The sequence below is a fragment of the Alligator mississippiensis genome, chromosome 15, assembly GCF_030867095.1.
Source record: "Alligator mississippiensis isolate rAllMis1 chromosome 15, rAllMis1, whole genome shotgun sequence".
NCBI classification, from domain to species: domain Eukaryota; kingdom Metazoa; phylum Chordata; order Crocodylia; family Alligatoridae; genus Alligator; species Alligator mississippiensis.
Window position 1 is genome coordinate 29,139,508 of NC_081838.1, and position 23,848 is coordinate 29,163,355.

General features: G+C 61.1%; 1 protein-coding gene across 1 annotated transcript; it reads right to left on the reverse strand.

Annotated features, from left to right (window-relative positions):
- Positions 1 to 1,865: 1,865 nt before the first annotated feature.
- DYRK1B (dual specificity tyrosine phosphorylation regulated kinase 1B) lies at positions 1,866 to 23,339 on the reverse strand. The gene is made up of 11 exons (XM_019490878.2): positions 22,625 to 23,339; positions 11,065 to 11,219; positions 10,739 to 10,858; positions 10,251 to 10,439; positions 9,570 to 9,717; positions 8,560 to 8,846; positions 7,008 to 7,154; positions 6,013 to 6,153; positions 4,973 to 5,276; positions 4,209 to 4,315; positions 1,866 to 3,449 (listed from the first exon to the last, which is right to left on the reverse strand). The coding sequence occupies exons 1-11, from the start codon at positions 22,806 to 22,808 to the stop codon at positions 3,060 to 3,062; spliced, it is 2,172 nt and encodes a 723-aa protein (XP_019346423.2). The 5' UTR covers positions 22,809 to 23,339; the 3' UTR covers positions 1,866 to 3,059.
- Between the last annotated feature and the right edge of the window lie 509 nt (positions 23,340 to 23,848).

Here is a 23,848-nt window from a genome sequence, read left to right on the forward strand (position 1 = left end):
GGGGGAGGGGGTATATATGGGTACTGGAGTATATAGGGAGCATTGGAATACATGGATCTCTTTAGGGACTGGGGGGGTATATAGGGAATGGGGGAACATATGGGGAGCACTGTGGTAAATGGGGCTGGGGGGTACCTGCGGTCTTATTGGTGGTACATGAGGGTTGGGAGGTATGGGAGGATTGGGGGTATATGATGGTTGCAGTACATGAGGCCTATAGAGGCTGGAGATGGGGGTGTATGGCGGATTGGGGAGTACATGAGGGGCATGGGGGTATATAGGGATTGGGGTAAATGGGGAGCTGAGGGAATATGGGGGCTATATGGGAGGGCTGGGGTGTATGGGAAGTTTGGGGGGGATAAGGGGATATATGGGCATATATAGAGAGGCTGGAGGTATATGGAGGGTTGAGGTATGGGGGGCTGGAAATTATATGGGGCTGGGGATGTATGGGGTTTGGATAATATGGGAGGTTGCACATCAGGGGCATAGGGGTGATATATGGGTGCCACATTCCAGTTCTGGGCGCTGCACTTCAGGAGGGATGTGGACAGCATGGAGAGGGTCCAGAGGAGGGCCACTCGCATGATCAGGGGGCAGCAGGGCAGGCCCTACGAGGAGAGGCTGAGGGACCTGAACCTGTTCAGCCTTCACAAGAGAAGGCTGAGGGGACCTGGTGGCTGTTTACAAACTGGCCAAGGGGACCAGCAGGTATTGGGGGAGCCCGTTCCCCTGAGCAATACCGGGAGTGGCAAGGAGTAACGGTCACAAGCTGGCAGAGGGTAGACTCAGACTAGACAGCAGGAGGCGCGACTTCACTGTCAGGCGGCTAGGACCTGGAACCAACTTCCAAAAGAAGTTGTGCTACCCTGGAGATCTTCAGGAGGCTAATCACCTTGCCGGGGTCGTGTGACCCCAGCGCTCTTTCCTGCCATGGCAGGGGGTCGGACTTGATGATCTGCTCAGGTCCCTTCTGACCCGACCAACTATCAATACTCTGAATATGGGGGCAGAAGGACATGGGGGATTGGGGTCATATAGCAGTGCCAGGATTATATAGGGAAGGTTGTGGGGAGCTAGGGGTACATGGGGAGCTGGGGGGAATGCACTGGGGCTAGGGGGTACAAGGGTGGGACACTGGAAGGTTATTTGGGGCTGGGGGGTATGGAATTATAAAGGGGGCTGGAGATACATGGGGCATATGGGTATTAGGGGTATAGGGGGTCTCATAGGAGGGGGCTGGGGCTGGGCCTGCCCCCCACTAACCTGCTCTTCCCTCCCAGTTCTGTACAGCTGAAGCAGGCACTGATCCCCCCCCAGTGTTGGTGACGGTGCGACGACGTCCAGACCCCCCGCGACGCCGGACCCTCTACCTGCCTGGTCCTTAAAGGGTGCCTCAGCTCTGGGGGCAGGGAGCAATAAACAGGCTCACCCCCGCTGCGACTGCGGAGCTCCTCCCTGGCCCTGGGGGGGTGGGCAACTGGGAGCTGCTCCTATCTCTCACCCACCTGCTGCCCCCCCAGGGCACTAGGAACTGGGATGGGGGGGCACAAACTTCCAACATGCACCACCCTGCCCAGGCCCCAAAGCATGGTGGGCTACAGCAGGTCTCAATTCACATGCCCCAGCCCTGGTGGGGAGGGGCAGATACCCCCCAGGACATCTCCCCCTGGCCCCTGGTCAGGATCAGGCACGTGCCAGGCATTGTACATACCTCCCAGGGCAGATCCAGCCCCTGCCAAGATCAGGCCCAGGGCCAGGCACTATACATACCCCACCCCACAAGGGGCAGATCCAGGATAGGGCCCCTGCCAGGTGTTGTACATATCCCTCCCTCCCTCCCCCCCAAGCCAGAACACGGTAGCTGCTGTCACTATTTATTCAGCCCCCCGACCCCCTTTTCCGGTGCACAGACCCCCCCCAACCTCCCCCCCCAGTGCCCGGCGGTGGGGGGGGGGCGGCAGGGGCAAGAGGAGGGGGGCAGGGGAATCACGCGCCGTCTTTGGTACAATAAATTAAAGACAGAACAGTACAGCGCGAGCCACAGGATTGGTGGGGGGCAAGAGGAGGCCAGGGGGGCAGATATCTGCCCCTTTACCCCCCCAACCCAGATCTGCCCCATGATGGGGCAAGCAAGGGTAAGCTCCCATGGCTGGAGGAGCTGGCGCCTATAAATATTTGCCCCCCCCAATTAACTGCCCCCCCAGGGGGAGGAGGAAGAGGGGCAAGGGGTGTTTGGGGGGCAGTTCGTAGCAGCAATTCCAGTCCGTGAAGTGCAGGAGGGTCCGGGGGTCTAACCCCGCCCCCCCAGCTGTCCATGGTGCGGGAGCAGTGGGTAGAGCCAGGGGGCGTGGCTACAGGGAGAGGGAGACCAATGGGGGGGGGCCGTCGCACAGAGGGGACCAACAGGCACCCACCAAGAGGGTGGTGCTTTAAAGGGGAGGTGGGAGGGGTCACCCCAGTGGCTGACACCAGAAGGGGTGGAGCTACAGGGGGAAGGCTATGGCTCCAGCCCATGCTGGGGAAGCCCAGGGGGCATGGCTAGGGGCTGGGCCCTCCACTGAGCAGGGCCTCAGCCTGGGTGACATCAGGGAGCAGAGCCATGGGTGGGTTCTCTGGGTCATACCAAGGTGGAATTCCCCTTCCCTGGGTGATACCAGGAGGGTGGAGCCATGGGGGGCATTCCCCCTCCCTGGGTTATACCAAGAGAGTAGAGTCATAGGGGATTCCCCTTCTCTGGATCATACCAAGATAGCAAAACCATGGGGGGGGGGGAAGATTTCCCCACAACCAGGCAACACCAACTCTGTTAGAGGCCCCCATGCTGGGTCATACCACGTGGCAGAGCCAATGGAGGGGGGGTTGTGTGGCCACAGCAGACCTCCATACAGCCCCCCCCATGCCAGGGGCGGGGCTTGAGGAAGGGGCGAGGCCAACCAGGGAAGTCCCCTCCCCCTTCCTTTCCTCTGTCTCTCATTCCTCAGCCCCCTGGGCCAATGGAGGTACAGCTCCAGGTGGCGGCAGCGGCGGTAAGAGCACTGTGGCTGGCGGCAGAGTCCTCAGGAGCTGGCGGCCGTGCTCTGGGGCACGCACACCCCCAGCATAGGGGGTGCTGAGTCATCGGGCTCTGCCCGGCCCCGCAGGTAGCCCAGGGGCAGGCCCCCCCCGGGCTCGCCGGGGCGGCCTCCCACGCCCCCCCTAGTCCGGAAGGCCGAGGCGCTGAAGGGGGCGCAGTCCATGCGCTCGGGGCCCCCCCCACCAGGGGGGGAGGCGGGCGGGCGCGGCGGGTGATGGGGGTGGTAGTGGGGGCGCCCAGCAGGCGGCGGGTGGAAGTGGGGTGCCGGCTTGTGGGGGGCCGACGGTGGCGGCGGTGGGGGAGCGTAGGCTTCGCTGGGGGGTGCCGGGACATCACCCCCGGCCCAAAGCCGCGGCTGGTGCTGGGGTGGAGCCTGTGATGGGAGAGAGGAAATGACAGGTGTGTGTGGGGGGGAATGGGGATCCCAATCCCCCCCTTCTGGCTCTGGGGATCCCCTCTCCCATGGTGCAGTGGGGATGGGGTAGCTCTGCCTCCACCTGGTGCATGCTGGAGACTCTAACCTCGCCCTGCAACCTCCAACCTCCCAGGTCCACATCCCACAATGCACCAGTGCCCAGGACCCTCCCTTCCAATGCATGCTGGGAGTCTGGCATGACCTGTGGACTCTGCCTCTTGCAGCTGGAGGCAGGGCTTGGGGAATAGGGGCATGGCCTAGGTGGAAGGGGGTGTGACTGTTCCTGGGGGGGAAGGCTCTCATAGTTGGTGAAGGCAGGGCCCCGAGAGTAGGGGCAGAGCCCAGGGGGTGTGGCCATACCTGCATTTGATAGTTGGTGGGGATGGGGACTGGAGGAAAGGGGAGCGGCCAAGGGATAGGGGCAGGGCCATACCAGGCTACAGCATATTGTAGCTACTGGGGGCAGGGCCTAGGGAAAAGAGGCAGGACCATACTTCGGGACTGCATCTCATAGGTGGCTGGGCCAGGGCCAGGGCCAGGGGGAATGGGGTGTGGCCATACCTGAGGACAGTCACTGGGGGCGGGGCCTGGGAGAAAGGTGCAGAGCTTTGGGAATAAGGGTGGGAGTGTACCTGGGGACTCTGTATCTCATAGTCACTGGGGGCAGGGCCTGAGGGAAAGAGGTGAGGCCCAGGGGGATAGGGGGCGGGTCCATACCTGGGGGCTCTGCATCTCGTAGTCGGGAGGGGCGGGGCCAGGGGCACCATAGTAGCGGTTGCTGTAGCGATAGCTGCGGTTGTCATTGGAGGAGCCACTGGAGCCACCTGCAAAGGGGAAGAGGGACACAGTGAGCGGGGGGAGAGGGGGATCCCGCAGAGCCCAGACCAGAGCTGGAGATGGAGCTGGCCAGCCTGTGGCTATCGCCATGACCCCAGGCTATAACTGTGACACTAGGCTGGGGTGGGGACACTGGGGGTGGGAGGGGGGAAACAAGATGGAGATGGAAGTGGCCATCCAGGGACTGGGACTACCGGGAGACCGGTAGGGGAGACAGAGGCCAGCGGTGACCAGCCTGTGGCTATAGTCATGACCCCAAAATATAACCATGACCCCAGGCTGGGGCAGGGGCATCTGGGGCAGGCTGCAGGTGTGGGGTGCTGGTGGCCAGACTGGAGATGGAGATGGAGGGGACCATGCAGGGACTGGGACTAATTGGGAGACCCATAAAGGAGAGGGAGGCCAGAGCTGGCTGGTTTGCAGCCAAAGCCACGACACCAGACAATGACACTAAGCTATAGTAATGACCCCAGACCATGACCCCAGGCTGGGGCAGGGAAATGGGGGGTGGGTGCAAGCTGGTGATAGAGGTGGCCATGCAGGGACTGGGACTACTGGGAGACTGGCAGGGGAAAGGAAGGCCAGACTGGCTGGCCCAGGGCTGTAGCCATGACCCCGGGCTGGGGTGGTGGGGTGGACCGTACCAGAGCTGGAGACAGAGCTGGCCGTGCTGGTGCTGTGGCTGTGGCCCAGGGCGGGGCTGGTGGAGGCGCTGGGGGTGGTGTTGGTGCCCTCATCGCTGGTCTTCTTGAAGAAGTTGTGCTGCAGGGCGTAGAAGGGGGTGATGCGGCTCCGCGGCTCGTAGTCCAGCATGCGCAGCACCAGGTCCTTGAACTTCAGGTAGTCCGAGGGCGTGTGGCCCTGCTCGCCCGCCCGCCGGCCCCCCGGGCCCCCGCTCTCCACCCCCAGCACCTCGTGCAGCCGCCGCGTGCCTGGCACCTTGTACTCCTGCAGGGGGGGAGGGGTGGGGGCAGGGGACGGGAGAGCACCGTTAGCTGGAGAGGGCAGGAGCTGGGGAGATTTCTCCTACCATGGGAGACCATGTGGGGGGTATATGGGGACTGGGGGGCAACCTTGGGGGACTTCAGGGGCAGTGAGGGGAGCAGGGGCTGGGGTGACCTCCTGCCCTGGAAGACAAGGGGGGGGGGGGGAGGGGGGGCGGCAACGGGGCTGGAGGACCTGCTCCAAGTAACTGGAGGTGGAGGAGCTGAGGTGACTCCTCCCCCACAATGGGGACCTGGGGAAGGGGTACAAGATGGTGGGAATATCCCCCTACCACAGGAGACCTGGGTAGGGGGCAGAGCAGATGCCCCCCAGCTGGAGGCCTGGGTGGGGGTAGTGACCATGACGCTGGGGGGGCTGGAGCTGGGTTATCCATCTCCCCCAACTACCACAGGAGACCTGCAAAGGGGGCAAGTCCTGGGGTGACCCTTCCCACTGGGAGACATCCTGGGAGTAGGGAGTGGGGTGTCCCCCCTTCACTTCAGGGGGCCCTTTTGTTGTTCACCCCTTAACCACCAACCCCCATGCTCCCCCATGACCATCAGGGGGGTCAGAGTTCTGGGGCTGCATGCAGGCCATGATGGAGTGATGCAAGGCAGCTTGGGAGGGGGTCACAGAGCTGGAAGGGGGCTGGACTGGCCCTTAACCCCACTGGAGAACCTTTGGGGGGGTGGGGGCTCACCTTCTTGGCCTCCTTGCTCTTCTTGAGGGCCCAGCCGCCCTCAGGCAGCTTGTCGAAGTACTTGCGCGCCTTGGGGGCCTGCTCCAGCATGTGGGGGGGTGGCAGGCCCAGCACCTCCACGATGCGGCTCATCTGGTCCGCCTGCCAGATGGGGGTCATGGGTCGGGGGTCAAGGGGCAGGGGACAGACAGATGGAGGGGGCAGGGGGCAGAGGGAGGGAGGAGTCAGGGGGCTGCTGGCTGCCCCTCCTTCCCAGCCCCAGGGTGCATAGCCCCACCCACAAATGAGGGGCAGAGCCAGTCCCTGCCAGCCTCACCCCTTTGTCCCTTCTGGCACCTGCCCCGTAGCCCTGAACACCTCGACGGAGCCAGCTGCCCCTCCCTGGCTTTTACCTACCCCCGTAGCCCTGCCCACCTGCAACGGGTGGAGCAAGCTGCCCCCACATTGCTGAGAGGCAGGGCCAGGTACTCTCCCTTCCCCCTTCCCTTAGTCCTGCCCACCTGCAAGGGGTGGAGCCAATTATCCCCAAGCTTTAGTCCCACCCACGCTCAAGGGGAGAGGCCAGCTGCCCCCTTAGCTCCATCCACCCCAAGAGGCGGAGCCAGCTGCCCCCCAACCCTTGTCCCCCTGCCATGTATTGAATGACATGGTAGCACCTCCTGGCAGTCCCACCCCTACCCCATTTATTAGCCAATGGCATCACACATTCAGGGAGAGGGGAGGGTCCCGTCTTCTCCCCCTTGAATGAGCCAATGCATGGGGCAGCACAAGCATAATGAGACTGGCTTCTCTACCCTGATCAGCGAATGGGCCGACGTGGGGCAGGGGGGGGGAGGGCCAGGGATGGGCACAGGGGCCATGCCATTGGCTGAGGGAGTGAGCATGGGGAAAGGGGAGCAAGGGAGGCACCCCCATGTATTCAGGGGACCCCGAGGGACTGGGAAAAGGGGCGGGGCTCCAGCAGCAATGGGCATGGGCCCCAGCCAATGGCTCACCTCGTTGGAGCCGCTGAAGAGGGGCTCCCCCGTGTGCATCTCCACCAGGATGCAGCCCAGGGACCACATGTCGATGGCCAGGTCGTAGGGCAGCCCCAGCAGCACCTCGGGCGACCGGTAGAACCGGCTCTGGATGTACTGGTAGATCTGGGAGGGGGAGGGGCCAGTTGGCGGAGGGAGGTAGCCAGGCATCCAGGGGCCCCCCCACCCACTACCCATCCAGGTTGTAGCGGGGTTGAGGCGCGGAGAAGGGATAGGGATAGAGGCTTGGGGGTGGGCCTATTTGGCAGGTGGCAAGGTAAGGACCTTGGGGGGGCGGGGCCTGACTCATGTGCCCAATAGCAGGGGTAAGAGTTTGGAAGGGGAGGGGCTTAATCCCAGGGGGCTAGGCCAGAAGCCTGGGAGCCAGAGTGACAGGTTGGGTGGAGGGAGGGGTCTAGGGGCAGGGCTAGGATCCTAGTGGGCAGGACCTGGTTTATATGCCCAATGGTGGGGGTTAAGAGGCTGGAGGGGCTGGGCTTAATGCAACGGGGGCTGGGCCAGGAGCCTGGGAGCCAGAGTGATAGGGCCTAGGGTTGTGGGGGTTGGGCTAGAACCCAGGGGCAGAGCCAGAAACCTAGCAATGGTGCCAGGACCCCAAATGCCAGGGTGGGTGGCCTGGGGGCGGGGCTAGAAACCTGGGGGCAGTGCCAGAAACCTCACAGGCCAGTGTTACAAATCTAGAGGTGGGACTAAGACTGAGGGGGCAGAGTGACGGGTGGAGCCAGGGTTCTAGTAGGTGGGGCTAGAACTCTGGGGGGTGGAGCCAGGACCCCAGGGGCCAGTATTAGAGGCCTGGGGGCAGAGCTAGGACCCTGAGGGTGTGTCTGGGGGCAGAGCTAGAGGCCTGGGTGTGGAGCTAGGGGAGTGGGGCCAGGAGTCCAGGAGCTGGATTCAGGGAGTGGGGGCAGGGCCAGGACCGCAGGGGCAGGGCTTGGATCCCTGAGGGTGGGACCAACAGCCCAGCAGAGCAAGGGCACAAGGCCTGGGGGCAGGGCTAGGACCCTGCTAAGATGCAAAAAGCTGGGGCTAGGGGCCCAGGGGTGGGGGTAGAGATCTGGGGGTAGGGCCAGGAGCCCACTAGGACCACAGAGCCTGTGGTTGGAAGTTTGGGGGTGGGGCTAGAGCCTTGGAAGTGGGGCTAGCAACCCATTAGGACAACCGATGCAGGGATTGGAAGCCCAGGGTGAGGCTAGAGACATGGGTGTGGAGCTAAGAACACACTAGGCCCCCAGAAACTGGGGTTGCTAGCTCAGGGCAGGGCTAGAGCCCTGGGGGTGGGACTAGGAGCCCACCAGAGCCCCAGAGGCTGGGGCTAGAGGTCCAGGGGCAGGGTTATTCGACTTGGGGCAGGGCTTGGAGCGCACTAGGACCCCAAAGACAAGGGTTGGAAGCTAGGGAGCAGGGCTAGAGCTCTTGGGGCGGGGCTAGGGCCCGAGGCTGGGGCTAGAGGCCCAGGGATGGGTTTATCAAGCTGGGGGTGGACCCAGAGGCCCTGGGGCGGGGCCCTCACCCGCTGGCCGAGCTGGCAGGAGCTGCCAAAGTCAACAATCTTGATGGCGCTGCGCTTGGGGTTGCAGAGCAAGATGTTTTCGGGCTTGAGGTCGCAGTGGATGATGCTGAGCTCTGGGGTGGCCAGGAAGAGCAGGGCCGTGCAGAGCTGCTGGGCAAACTTGCGCGTGAGGTTGAGTGAGACGCCACGGAAGTTGGTGTTGCGTAGCAGGTCGTAGAGGTTGTAGGACAGCAGCTCAAAGGCCAGGCACAGGTGGTTGCGGAACATGAAGTGCCGCTTCAGGTGCACTGGGTAGGGAGGGGGTGGGGGGGGGGGGGAAGAAAGAGTGGGTGAGGGGGGACTGGAGCTTCGATGCTCACTCAGGAGAGCTCAGACCCCGTCTGCCTAACCCCTGGGCTGGGACAGGGGGTGACAGAGAATGTGGGGGTGAGGTGGTGGACAGATCCCGCCTTGTCTTCCCCCTCCCAGCTGGAGATGGGGGGGGTGGGAAGGCAGAGATGAAGGTAGGGGTGAAGAGATTTGGGTCCCCCCACATAGAGACCTATCTGGCCTCTGCCCAACTACAAGGAGGCCCTGCCCTGTTAGACCAGGGGGTTGAGGTGCTGCCCCCCAAGGGGAGGAAGCCCTGCTCTGGGAGGGGGGGGGGAAGGTATCAAAGCCACAGCCCCTGCTCCTCCAGGGAGAAAGTGCCACCCCTTCGGGGAGGAAGCCCCACCCCCTGATCCCCAAGGGAAGAAGCCCCACCCCATGGGGGTCAAATCCCATCCCCTTAGTTCCCAGGGGGAGAAAGTCCCACCCTGTGTTCCGGGAGGGGAGGAAGCCTCACCCCCCACAGTAGTTAAGACCACACCCCCTGCCAACCCAGGCTATGGAGGCACAGCCCCCAGCACTAGGGGCCCTTTAGCCCCTCCACCCGGTTGATTTGTGAGCCCACCCCATGCCCCCAATGTGCTCATGCCCTGCTCCATCCTCCAAGTGGTCTGGGCCATGCTGCCCCCGCAGCAGCTCACCAATGTAGTACTTCATCTCAGTGTCATGCTGGTTCATGAGCTCCAGCAGCCGCAGCTCGATCTGAGCTTGGTTCAGGAAGGCCTTCTTGTTCTTGATGATCTTGATGGCCACCCACTCCTGGTCGTGGTGGTCATAGGCTTTCACCACCTGGGGGGAGAAGGTAGAGGCAGCACGGCCTTTACTCACTGGGGGTGGGGCACAGGATGGGGTGGGTCTTTGCCCATGAGTGAGTTCATCTTGTAACTGGGGGTGGGCAGGGGTGGGGTGTGGTCCAGGGGGGCCTGGCCAAAGGAGCCCTGATCAGTGAGTGAATTGATCTTGTAGCTGGGGGTGGGCAGGTGTGGGGGGTCCTGGGGTGGTATAGGGGGGCTGGGGGTTCCTGGGTGGGACTGGGGGGTCCCAGGGGCACAACCTGACCAAAGTAGCCCTGGCCAAAGAGTGAGTTGATCTTGTAGCTGGGCAGTGGTGGGGGGGGGTCCCAACCTGGCCAAAGGAACCCTGGCTGATGAGCAAATCCATCTCCTAGCTGGGGAGTGGGCAGAGGTTGAGGGTCCAGGGGGTGCTATGGAGTGGCTCAGGGGGGCCCAGGGTCCCAACTGGCCAATGAACAAGTCAATCTTGTAGCTGAGGGGTGGTCAGGGGGTGAGGGGCATGTTGTGGGAAGTCCCAGGGGTCCCAACCTGGCCGAAGGAGCCCTTGCCGATGAGCGAGTCAATCTCATAGCGGTCCAGCCAGCGCTCGCCACTCTTGACAATGTAGTCATAGTTGTCATCATCGTAGCCCTCGTTATAAACCTTCCTCTCCTTCTTGGTGCTTGAGTCCTCCGGCGGCACCTGCTGCGCCCGCCGCTTCTTCTTGGCATAGTAGACCTATGGGGGTGGGGAGTAATTAGTACCTGCCACCGCCACCCCCCCATATACAGCACTGATGGCCACAGAGCTGGGGTCCACCCATAACACTCCAGCAGTGATCCCTGGGAGTTGGAAGCAACTTATACCCACCCCCTGCCCTCATCCGTCTCCAGGGTGGGGTCAACCTATAACTGACCCCCCGTCCCCAGCAACAACCCCTGGAGTGGGATCAACCCCCAAAGTCCCCCCACTCATGACCACGGGGAGTGAGGTCAACCCAATATCCCCTCCCCCAAGGTGGGGGGGGGGGGTCGCACCTCATTGATGTGCTTGTAGGTCTTGATGAGGTCCACCGAGAGCTTCCGCAGTGGGGCGCTGGCTGAGTCCCGGAAGGTCAAGGGGATTCGCCGCTGTAGGATACTCAGGTCCGGCAGAATCTGGGGCGAGGGGGGAAGGGTTATCTAGGAGTGGGGGCAGGGGTTGAGGGCTGTGCCAGCCCCTGCCCCCACTCCCTGAGGATGCCCTCGGCCTGCTCCTCTCCCAGGCCTGACGTCGATGGCACCCTCTGATTGGGATGGGACTCAGGCTGAAGGTGATGCCCTTAACCACCCCCCCACGAGGGCACAGAGGTCCAGGCAGGTACCTGCGGATGCTCGGCCATGGATTGGATGCTGGAGAAGGTGGCATGGCTGTGCTGGCTCGTCATGGCGGGCTCAGTGAGGAGGGAGGCGGCCAGTGAGGCGGGGGGCCCGGTGCCGGGGGGCTCGCATCCTGCACTGCCACTGCTGCTGCTGCCACCTGCAGGGTGGGGTGGGGGGGTCAGTACCAGGCCTGGGCCCTTCCCCCGCAAGCTGTGCCTGCCTGCGTGGACCAACCGGGGACACCCACCACAGCCCTGTAGAGCTGAGGACCCCCGCCACGAACCCTTTTGTAACCTAGGCCCCCCAAAACTGCAGGCACAACCTGGGGACCCCCCCACCCATGATCCCCACCTCCATACACAGCCCAGAAAAGTCCCAAGGACCCCCCACCTCTATACCCAAACCAGAGACCTCCCCATCTCATACACAGTCCAGAGATGCTCCCCACTACCCCCTACTCCATACACAGCTAAGACTCCCCCCCACAGCTGCCCCCTATGAGGTCCAGAGACCCTCCTGACACCCCCTACCTCTAAACGCAACCCAGAAATCCCCCCTATGACCCCCTCATCCCTGTACACAGCCCAGAGACCCCCCATGACTCCCTAACCTTATACACAACCCAGGGACCCCCCTACCTATACACCCCCCCCCGAGCACCCCCTACTTCTGTATACAGCCCAGAAACCCCCCACAGCTGCCCAACTCTATACACAGTCCAAAGGCCCCCCCCCCCTCCCAACAGCCTCCTCCCCCATACATAGCCTAGACACCCCGCCCCAGAACCCTCCCTTACCTCTACACACAGCCCAGGGACCCCTACAAACCCCCCCCCCCCCCAAAGCTCAGTGGCCCCCCACGCCTTTGTGCCAGGCCCCACCCGTCAGTGTTTGGTTGATGGGGAAGGGGGGCAGGCTGGGCTGCAGCTGACCCAGCACAGCTGAGGGGGCTATTTTTAACTCCTGGCAGCTGCACTGAGAACCCAGGTGTCTAGGGGAGGGGAGGAGGGTGTGGGAGGGGGGTCCTGCCAGTGCCCCTGGTCTCTGTGGTAAGGGCCCCAGGAAAGGCATGGCCGCAGTGAGCACGCCCCTCCGCCCCAGCAGGAGGGATCTTGGCAGCCATGAGGCTTCTGGCTCCAGGGAGTCATCATTAGGTTTCAGAGTAAACAGTGCCAAGAGCCAGGCTCCCTCCGCCTGGGGAGGGTGATCTTGGCCCTGCACATGCTAGAAATTTCTTTGGGACCCTTGCTACTGTATGTGGACCCTTGCACACCACTAGTGACCCCAATGCACACGAATCCCTGCACACACTATCGACAACTATTGCACACAGACCTTGGCTTGTGCTAGTGACCCTGTTGCACATGGACCCCTGCATACTAGCAACCCAGATGCACACAGACCCTGGCACATGTTAGTGACCCCATTATACACAGACCCTTACATGTGCTACTGACCCTGTTGCATGTGAACCCCTGCACCCGCCAGATATCCCACTCCACACACTACTGTGATCCCAACACAAAGGTCTTCCACAGGCTAGTGAACCCTGTGCACACACACTCCTACACATTGTATGTGCACCCCTGCACACACTAGTGACCCCAAGACACATGGACTTCTACACATGCTAATAACCCTGTTACACAGGGAGCTCTGCACATGCCAGCTGCCCTAATGCACGTGAACTCCTGCACACACTAATGACCGCAGCGCACACAGACCCCTACACGTGCTAATGAGGCCACTGTACACAGTACTTTGCACATGCCAGTGACCCCATTGCACACAAATGCCTGCACACACTAGTGACCCCAACACACATGCACCCCTGCACGTTAGTGACCCTCCCGTACCCAGACCTTTTCACGCACCAGTGACCCCACTGCACACACTAGTGACCCCAAGGCACATGAACCTCTGCACATGCTAGCACATGAACCGGGGAGGGGGGCAGGGGAGGGCTGCCAGCTGGCACCCTGCCCCCCTGCCCCCAGCTGGCAGCTGCATTCCTGTGGGGAGGGGGGGCACTGAGGGATTATGGGAGAATTCCTGCCTGGAATTCCCCCAGCATGCACTGAGGCAGGCCCCTCCCCACCTCCCAGTGATACCCAGCCCCCACTGGCACCAAAATGCAGCTGACTCTGGGGTGTGGCAATGAATTTGGGCTTTCAAGGTACAGCTCTCTCCCCCTCACAGACACCCCTTGATCTCAGTCTCTCTTTGCAGGTTATTGAGGACTTGGTTCATTAGTAACCCCCACCCCCCCATAAATCCCCTCATGCTTCCCACCCATACTGACACCCCTTGATCCCAACCCCCCTACAGCCCCCTCCCAGGGGTCTCTGTAAATTAACAAGGACCCGGTTCATTAGCAGACTCCAGGGGCTGCCCCCAACGCTGAACAAAGCTAGGTAACAGCCACCCCCCAGAAAACCCCCCCACTTACTGACACCCCTTGATCGTTGCTAGTCTCTGGAGGTTAACAAGTACCTGATTCATTAGCAGCCCTGGAGGGCTTCAACCCTGCCCCCCACTGCCCTATGGGAGCTCCTATGCATCCTAACCCTCAAGGACCACCCCCCCCCACCTGCCCCCTTGATCCCAGCTCATTAACAGCCCCCCTGGGCCATGCCACACAGAGCGGGATAACAACCTACTATACCCCCCAGGCCCCAAAGGGGCTCCCCCCCAATGCAGACATACTGATACCCCTTGATCCCAGCCCACCCCCACATCCAGTGCCCCTTTACTGCTATAGATTAATGAGGTCCCAGTTCGCTAGCATCCCCAGGGGGCTTCAATCCCCACCATGGCCCACAGAGCTGGAAAACCACCTCCTATACCTGCCCCAGATACTCCTTGATCTTAGCAGCCAGCCCACCCATCATCCAGTGCCCCTTGATTGCTATAGATTAACAAGGTCTCAGTTAGCAGCCCTGCAGGGCTTCAACCCCCTGCATCCCTAATGCTATGCAAAGGTAGATAACCTCCTACACCCAACCCTTGATCCCAGCCCCCCCTCCCTGCGCCCAGATTAAGAAGGTCATGGCTCATTAGCAGCCCTGGGGAGCTTCAAACCCCCCCATACACCTTGATCCCAATCCCCCCCACATCCGATGCCCCTTGATTGCTATAGATTAAGGACGTACCAGCTCATTAGCACCCCTGGGGGGGTTCAACCCCCTCCCCATTCGATGCAGAAGTGGATAACAACCTTCCCCCCCCCCCCCCCCCCGACCCACCTGTGGAGGGCTGGCGGTGACAGCGGGAGGAGGGAAGATAGCAGGCCGGCTGCTTGCGGCCCCAGCCCAGGCGCAGGGCCGTGAGCGGGGCTGGAGGCCCCTCCAGGGCCGAGGGGATCACCATGGGGCTGGATGGGGGCCGTGGGGGGCCCGAGGCCAAGGAGAGACAGGGAGGGAGGCAGCTGCCGGCCACAGGGTTGAAAGGAGACTGACAGAGGGCAACAGCTGAGGTTGCCGCTCGGTGGGGGGGAGGGGCCCCCAGCTGGCCCCACCCCACTAAAGTCCTAGCACCGAATCCCAGCTTGCGACCGGGGCACCCAGAGCTGCCTATGAGCTACTAAAAGCAGTGTGAAAGGAGTCTGGAGAGGCAAAAAGCATACTGAGTCGTTCCCTCTGGTCTCTACTGAGGAGCGCACACAGAGCCAGGTCCCCCAAGACGATGAAACTGAGGGATGCTCAGTCTTTGGGTGTGGGGAAGTGTTGAAGGGCCCCACCACAAGCTGGATCAGACCCCATGGGCTGGATGGGGGCCCTCCTGTCTAAGCCTCCCTTGGCCCCTTGCCAGGGGATGGGGCATGAGCCTCCTCCCTCAGCCCTGGGCCCCCGGGGGCCATAGCCTGATCCAGAGAGATGGATTTTTCCACATGAATAAACACATGGAGGGATCGAGGGATGGATGCTTAAAAGGATATAGGGATGAGGGATGCATGGAGATGGATGGATGGATGGACCGACTGACACGGAGACGGATGGATGAATGGATAGATATAGCAACAGATGTGGGGGATGGATATGCATGGGTAGATAGAAATGGATAAAGATGGACAGAAATGGGTAGATATGGATGGATGGATGGATGGAAACAGGTATGGATGAAAAACTGAGTAGACAGATATGTACGGATGGATGGACATGGAGATGGATGGATACAGAGACGGATGGGCAGATGATGGATAGAGACGGATGGATATGGGTAGAGACAGATGGATAGTTTAAAACTTATGAGTATGGATGAAAAAATGAGTAGACATATATATAGATGGAAACAGATGGACAGATGGAAAAGAATGAATGGATGGAGATGGGTGGATAGATATATATGTATACAAATGGAAAAATGGATGGAAAGGTATGAACAGAGGGATGCGGATGAATACATGAATATGAATAAACCGATAGAGATGGATAAATAGAGATGAATGCATAGATGGGGATGGATAAATGAATGGATAGATGGATACATATGAATATGCATGGAGACATTGGTGCATAAATAAGATATAAGTATAAAAATGTAAATATGGCTAGATAAATATAGATTAATAAATGAATAAATGTGAATGAACAACTGAACAGATATATATGGATACGAATGGAAGAATGGAAGAACAGAAACAAGTGGATACAGATAAATAAATGTGGGTAAGAGCGTGGAAATGGATGGATGGATGAATGAATGGAGACGAAAAGATGGATAAGTAGATATGTGTGAATGTGGATGGAGGAAGGGATAAATATGAATATAAATGGATAGGCAAACACAGATAGACAAATAAAGACAGATGAATGAACAGACAGATGTGGATGGACAAGCAGATGGATATATATATCCAGTGGGGGATTGGACTAGATGTGACCCCCTTCCACCCCTCATGTTTTGTGATCCTGTGTGGATATGAATGGACCATGGATGGACAGGAACAAATGGATATGGATCCCCTGCAGCTGATCTCACTCACCAAAAAGCAGCCGTGCCACTTTTGAAACTCCCACGGCTGCTTCTGGAAGCAACATGGCCACTTTTGGTGGCCGCCCCACTCCCCAGCCAGCGCTCGCAGGAGGGATACTGGTGCTCCCGCCTGCCCACCAGCTACACAGGGAGCATGGCCTGACAGGGGGCACTCTCAGGGTATGCACGTGAACCCCCTACACATTGCCTCTGGGTACGGTGGGCATACAACTGTGGATAGAAAGACGGATGAAGATGGATGGACAAACATGGATAGATATGGGTGGAAGAGTGGTTGAATGTAGATGGATTTAGATAGAGGGATGGATAAACAGATGTGAATGAGTGCATGAATATAGAAATATGGAGGGAGATCAATGGATAGAGGGATAGACGTGGATGGACATGGATACATAAGGATGGACGCATGGATAGGGAAGAGTGGAGACAAGGGGACAGATGGATTTCTCCATACAAATGGACGGATGACTACAGAAGGATATAGACAAATAAATACAGATGGACTTCTCACAGAGAGATGGATGGATATGGACAGACAGCCAGAGGACAGGTAGACTTCACACAGATGGCTAGATGGACATGGACCATCTCCCTCTGTCTCACAGATCATTCACATGGATGGATGGACAGATGGATGATACAGAGACGGATGGATAGATATACAGATAGATGGATGGGTATACAGACAGAGGTGAGAGGATACATGGGACATCTCCACCCAGATGAAGGGATGGGTGCGGATGAACGGATGCAGGGACAGATCAAAATTGAATCGCACCCCCTGCCCAGGACCGCCTCCAGCCCTGGGGAAGTTGCCCCCTTCCTTTTGCCCCAGCTCCCACACCCACTCCAAGGTGACCCCAGAGCTGATGTGGGAGAGCTCAGGGACCCTGCCGTAGGGCAGGGGTTCCTCCCCCAGAACCCTCCCATGTCCAGGCTCCTGAGATAGATTGGGGGCTCCAAGGTGCTGACTGGGGCTGGTTGGCACCCAGAGGGGTCATACCACATGCACACCCCCCACCTTTGCCCACCCCAAACCCTCTCCCTGCCACAGCTCTGTGACACCCCCCGCCAGGTAGCCACCCAGGCTCCAGCAGAGCCAAGGGTGGCCCATTCAACACCCCTCCCCCTTTATATAGACCAATCCAGGCTCTACAACATCAATGGGGTTTAATTTGACCTGGGAGATTTGGGGTAAGAAATGGGTAGGGGTAAGGAGGACAGGGCAGCCCCTGCTGCTGCCCCAGAGGAGGGGGTATGAAGGGGGTGGCGGAGTCGCTGGAGATCTCAGCCCAATTCTAAGGCAGGATTGGGACAGACTGGGAGGTACTAGGAGGTGGGAGCTATAGCCCTTATGACCCCCACCCCCAGCAAGCTGGCAGGGTTGGAAAGGGATTGGGGGGGGGGGGTCACTGAAAGTCTTAACAGTTCTGAGGGGGGACTGGGAGTTACTGGGAGGAGGGGGGCTACATCCCCTATGCCCCCCCAGCAAGGTGGGGGGTGCCTCTGGAGGTCTCAGCCCAGTTCTAAAGGGGCACTGGGACAGGCTGGGAAGTACTGGCAGGTTCTGGGAGTGGGAGAACTATTACCCATATGCCCCCCGCAACAAGGTGGGAGGGTAGGAAGAGGATGAGGGGGGGTCTCTGGAGGTCTCAGCCCAGGTCTGAGGGGGTACTGGGAGAGGTTGGGAGATACTGGGAGGGGTGGTTATTGCCCCTATGCCCCCCAGCAAGGTGGGGGGGGGGCTCCCTGGATATCTCAGCCCAGTTCTGAGGGGGCAACTGGGACAGACTGGGAGGCCCTGGGGTGGATATAGACCTTATTCCCACCCACAGCAAGATGGGAAGGGGCTGGGGGAGTTGCTGGAGGTCTCAGCCCAGTTCCGAGGGGGCACTGGAACAGGCTGAGAGGTACCCGGGGGCGGGGGGGGAGGGGTGTGTGGTCAGCTCATAGTTTCATAGTTGATCGAGTCAGAAGGGACTTGAGCAGATCATCAAGTCCGACCCCTGCCATGGCAGGAAAGAGTGCTGGGGTCAAACGACCCCGGCAAGGTGTCCATCTAACAGCTCCTATGCACCTCCAACAAGATGGGATATAGGAAGAGGCTGAGGGCTCCCTGGATGTATCAGCCCAGTTCTGAGGGGGCAACTGGGGCAGACTGGGAGCCCCCCCTTACCCGTCCCCAAAGCCTGGAAGGGAGTGGGGGGGGCGCGGCCCGATCCCTTGCGGGGGAATGGCCTCTCCCTGCCATGGCAACAAGCTCCCCATTGGCCGGCGGGTGGCGCCGGGAGCCAATGGCAAGGCAGCGCCGTGTTGCTAGGGCTGCCCGCCATGCCCAAACCAAGTGGGAGTGGGGGGGGAGGGGGGGAAAGGGAGCCAAAAATACCCACCCGGCCATGGCCTTCCAGGAACTGGGGCTATTAATAGGCCCCCCCCCTTCCCATCCTGCCTGGCCTGGCGCAACCTCCAACCCAGGTCCCAGGTCCCCCTCCTTCCCCACTGGTGCGCTCAGAGCTGGATGTGCCTCTGAGCGGCTGAGGCTGACCCCACCCCAGGCACATGTGCCCCCCCCCCCAACGTACCCAGGATGCTACACGGGCTCTGCCCTCTGCAATGGAGGCAGGATCAGGCTGGCCTATGCCCAGCACGCCCAGAGCTGTATATGCAACTGATCATAGTCCAGGCACATTGGGGGGGGGGTCCCTTCAGGGCCCCCCACCCTGGCTCTGTGCCCCTCTCAGGGACCCACAATGCCATGTAGGCTCTGCCCAGGGGTTGGAGGCAGGATCAGGTTGGCTAGTGCCTGGTATGCCTTACATATGACTTGGGGCTGATCCCATTTCAGGTATGGGGGGGGGCCCTCAGCGCCCCCCCCCCCCCCCCCCCCCCCATGCCCAGCACACCACCCCATGCCCAGCACGCTCAGAGCTGTACATGGAGCTGATGTCACTATAGGCACGCAGGGGGTTACTCTGGCTGTGACCCCTCAGGGTACCCATGATGCCACACAGGCTCTGTCTCCCCAAACGGAGGCAGAATCAGGCCACCCTGTGCCTGGCATCCTTAGAGCTGTACATGGTATTCACTGCTGATCCTACTCCAGGCACATCAGGGGTCCCCCTCAGGGCCCCCCACCTCAGCTCTGTGACCCCTGTAACCAAGACACCACACAAGCTCTGCCCTCTGAAAGGAAGCAAGATCAGGCAAGCCTGTGGAGCTGATTTTACTACAACTGCACAGGAGGTACTCAGCACCTCCTACCACGGCTCTGTACCCCCCGCCCCCACCAGGGATGCTACACAGGCTCTGCCCCCCCCCCCCCCGCCCCCACAGGGAGGAAGGATCAGGCCATCCCATGCACAGTGCGCTCAGACCTTTATGTGCAACTTGGGGCTGATCCCATTCCAGGCACATGGGGAAAGTGGGGGGGAAATCCCCTCAGTGCCCCCCACCCCGCTCTGTGACCCCACCAGGTAACCGTGATGTCATGCTGGCTCCGCCCAGTGAAAGGAAGCAGGATCAGGCCACTCTGCGCCCCGTGTGCTCAGAGCTGTACATGGAGCTGATGTCACCACAGCTGCACAGGGGGTCACTCTGCACCGCACCTCCTACCCTGGCTCTGTGCTCCCACTGGGCACCCATGATGCCACATACAAACGGAGCAGGATGGGGGGCACAAACGGAGGCAGGATGAGGCAGGCCTGTGCCTGGCACACACAGACCCATACAGGCAGCTCATTGCTTATCCCACTCCAGACACATGGGGGTCCCCTCAAGGCCCTGTAGACCCCCCCACCAGGTAACCACAGTCAAACAGACTCTGCCCACTGCCAGGAGACAGGATTAAGCGCCCTGTGTTCAGTGCACTCAGAGCTGTAGGTGCAACTCAGGGCTGATCCCAGTCCAGGTACATGGGGGGGGGCATCTCTCAGGGTCCCCCACCCCAGTTCTGTGACCATCCTGGGTACCCACACTGCCAAGTAGGCTCTGCCCACTAGAAGGAAGCAGGATCAGGCCACCCTGTGCCTGGTGTGCTTGGAGCTGTACATGGAGCTGATCTCACTGCAGCCACACAGGGGGATCACTCAGCATGTCCTAGCCTGGCTGTGCCCCCACTGGGCACCCACAATGTCACACAGGCTCTGCCCCTCCAGATGGAGGCAGGATCAGGTTGTCCTGTGCCCAGCACACTTGGAGCTGTACGTGCGACTCGGGGTTGACCCCACTCCAGGCACAGTGGGGCGTTTCTCAGTAACCCCCTCCCTGGCTTTATGCCCCAACCCAGGTACCCATGATGCCACACAGGCTCTATCCACCAGAATGCAGGTAGGATCTGGCCATTCTGTGCCAAGCACACTTGGAGCCCTATGTGACTCATTCCAGATACATTGGGGGTCCCAGCTCTGTGCCCCACCCATGTATCCACGATACCACACAGGCTCTGCCCAGTGGTAGGAGGCAGGCTCACGCCTGCCCATGCCTAGCACACTTGGAGCTGTACGTGGCTGTGATCACACTGCAGCCACAAGTGCCCAGGGGGTCCAGAAATGCCCCCAGACCGACCTCTGAGACCCCCCCCAGTAAGCATAAAGCCATGCAGGGTCTGCCCCCTGGAAGAAGGCTAGCTCCAGCCACCCCGAGCCCGGTGCTGTACATGTTGCTCGTTGCGCCACATCCCTGAAAGGCCAGAGGGGCCCGTTTCCCAGCGAGTTGCTGGCCCTTTAAGGACCCCATAAGCCCTTCGGTGGTGCTCACTGGGCTCTGGAGGGGGATGGGGCTCCGTGCCTCAGTTTCCCCACCACCCGCTGGATGCTCATTATGCTCTGGATGCTGGTTATACTCTGTGCCTCAGTTTCCACGCCACCCACTCATGCTCCATGCCTCAGTTTCCCTGCCTACCGCTGAATGCTTGTTAAGGACATCGTCCTGATGAGGCTGGACAGCAGCCAATGTACCCACCCCAAGGTGCCAGGTATTGTACATCTGAGCCAGCATGCCTGCCCCCATGCGGGACTGGGCCATGCCATGCCAAGTGCTGTATGTACAGCCCCCAGAGGCTTCTGGTCAGATGCCACCCAACCCCCACCTGGGAGGGATCTGCTCCCAGGGGCGTGAGTGCACCCTCGCCAGAGCCTCAGGTGCCCCGCATAACACAACCGGGAAAACTGAGGCATGGAGCTGAGCACAGAGGAAGGAGCAGGGTCCCAGCCTTCCTCACCCCCTTGGGTCAAGACCAGACCTCCCCCTTGGCTGCCCTCCCCAGCTGCCAGGAGCCCAAAATGGGTCACAAAGCAGCTGGCGAAGGTGCCCTGGAAAAATCGGGACAAGCTGACAGCTGCCTCTACCATATGGGGGTGGGGGGTGTGAGCCCAGTGCTCCCCCCCCCCCCCCCACAAAGCAGGTCCCCTCCCAAGCCCCCACAGCCAGAGCCAGAACATCCCCCCTAAACCCTGGATCCCCCCAAAAAGCAGAGGCTGGTGCCCAGCTCCCCTCCCGAAGAGGGGCCCAAGAGTCTGGACAAGCATGGGGAGGGAGAGGGCAGGGACTCAGACTTTCCGGGTAGTGAGAAATGTAGACAGGGCCGTAGGGAGGCACAGACCCAAGTGTTTGGGGGGGGGGGGGGGCCGGGAGGCAGATGAGAGGGAGCCAGCATTTTGGGGGGGGGGGGGGGAGAGAAGATGGATGATAGGGACCCAGGTGTCTGGGGCAGGGGGGGGAGAACAGGATCTCAAGCATGGTGGGGGGCAGATGAGAGGGACCCAGGCATGGACGGGGAATAGGAGCATGGACCCAGGTGCTGGGGGGGGAGGATAGAGGATAGAGACCCAGACATGGGGGGGGGGAGGAGCAGTAGTAGGGGAACATGAAAACAGGCATTTGGGAGGGGGGAGCCATGGACCCAGGTGTCTGAAGGACGCAGGCCTGCGGGGCAGTACAGAGAGAACATGTGTGGGGGGTGGGGAGGCATGGACATGACAGGGGCCCAGGGGTCTGGGAGGAGACAGATAACAAGATCTCAAGGGTGGGGGGACACACAACAGAGGATGGGACCCAGGCATCCGGGGCAGTGGGGGGGGCAGGTGACCGGGACAGGGACCCGGTGGGGGAAGGAACAAATGAAGGGACCCGAGTGTCCGGGGAGGGGGGTTACGTGGGACAGCCAAACCCCCAAAGGAGAGGAGATGAGAAAAGACACCCCCGCAGACACTTGGGGTCACATAAGGTCATATCACCAGGGGGGCGGGGAGAAGAGCTGCCCCACCCGGGCTGGTCCTGAGGGCTGGCAGGGCGGAGGGGCCGAGGAGCCGCGGGGCGGAGGGCGGGAGGCAGGCGCGCGTGTCCGGGGCAGGGGACCCAGGCTCTCAAGTACGGCGGGGCGGGGCGGGGCGGGCACGGGACCCAGGCGCCGGGGAGGGGCGGGCCGAGGCAGGACCCAGGCGTCCCGGCAAACTCGGAGGAGGGACCCAGGCGTCCGGGGCGGGCCGGGGGTGGGGGAGGGGCGGGGGACCCGGGAGTCCGGACTCCCAGGGGGGGGACGGGCCCCAGGCGGCTGAGAGGCGGGGCTCACCTGCGGCAGCGGCCGGGGGGGGGCGCGGGCCGGGCCCGGCGGCGGCTCCCGGGGATTTCCCAGTAATGCCACAAAAAATGGCGGCCACAACAAACCGCCGCCACCGCCGCCCGAATGCGCACGCGCGTGCACCGCCCCGGCTTCTCTGCGCACGCGCGGGCACTGCCACCGGCTCGTTGCGCATGCGCGCGTACCGCCCCGACCCTCCCCTTGCGCATGCGCAACGATCGGCTGGGCAGGGCGGACCACGTGACTCAGGCGGCGCATGCGCTACGCACAGTGGGGGAGGGACATGTCAGTCATAGGATGCGCATGCGCGGCGCCGAGCTGGATGGGGGAATATGACGAACAAGCTGCGCACGAGTTGTGCCCGGCTAAAGGGAGGGCGGTCACGCTCTGCTCATGCGCAGCTGCTGGCTAGGGAGGGGTGACACGTGATGCGGATGCTGTGCATGGGCCGGCTACTAGAGGCGCCCGCCACCCTCCCTCCTGCGCATGCATAGGCCACAAGACGCCCCATCGGACGGGGTACCGGTGCACACGCATCCTCTGCGCATGAGCTGAGACGGAGTCTCCTCTTAAAGCGTTCCTGCGCATCAGGGCCGGCAGTACGCTGGGATGACGTCACAAACGGGGTCCACCTGATGTCTTTCACGTGACCGCAGGAGGGAGGCTGGTCTACGCGCCCCTTTCCCTCCCAGCCAGGAAGAGCCCACCGCCCAAAGGGATGGGGCTTCAAATAGTCACTCCCCCTTGAGGATTTCCACCCCCCCAAGCCCCGCAGGTGTTCCCCCCCACGCCCCCCAAGCAGCCAGGCAGCCTCCCCCCGCCAAAAAACCCCCCCTCCCACTTCCCTCCTGGGGCCCCCCCTCCTCCAGCCCAAGGAAAGCAGGACCTTCCTAAATGTGCTCTCCCCTCCCAACCCCTGCTCCAGGAAAACCTACCACATCAAAAAACTACCCCCCCACAACATTCACCATCCCCTCCAGGGCCCCAACAGCCCCCCCAGCACCTCTGAGAAATCAGACCTCCCCCTCAACCAATGACCCCCCCCACCAGAGATAACTAAGACCCCCAGCACAGACCCTCCCCTGCACTGTCTCCCCCCCACCCCACAAAAAACAGGTCCCCAACCTAACCCCCCCTCAAATATCAAGGGCAACAAGGGGGAGCAGGGACCCAGATATCCCAGGCAGGGGGAACAGGCACCCAGGGCGGGGGAGG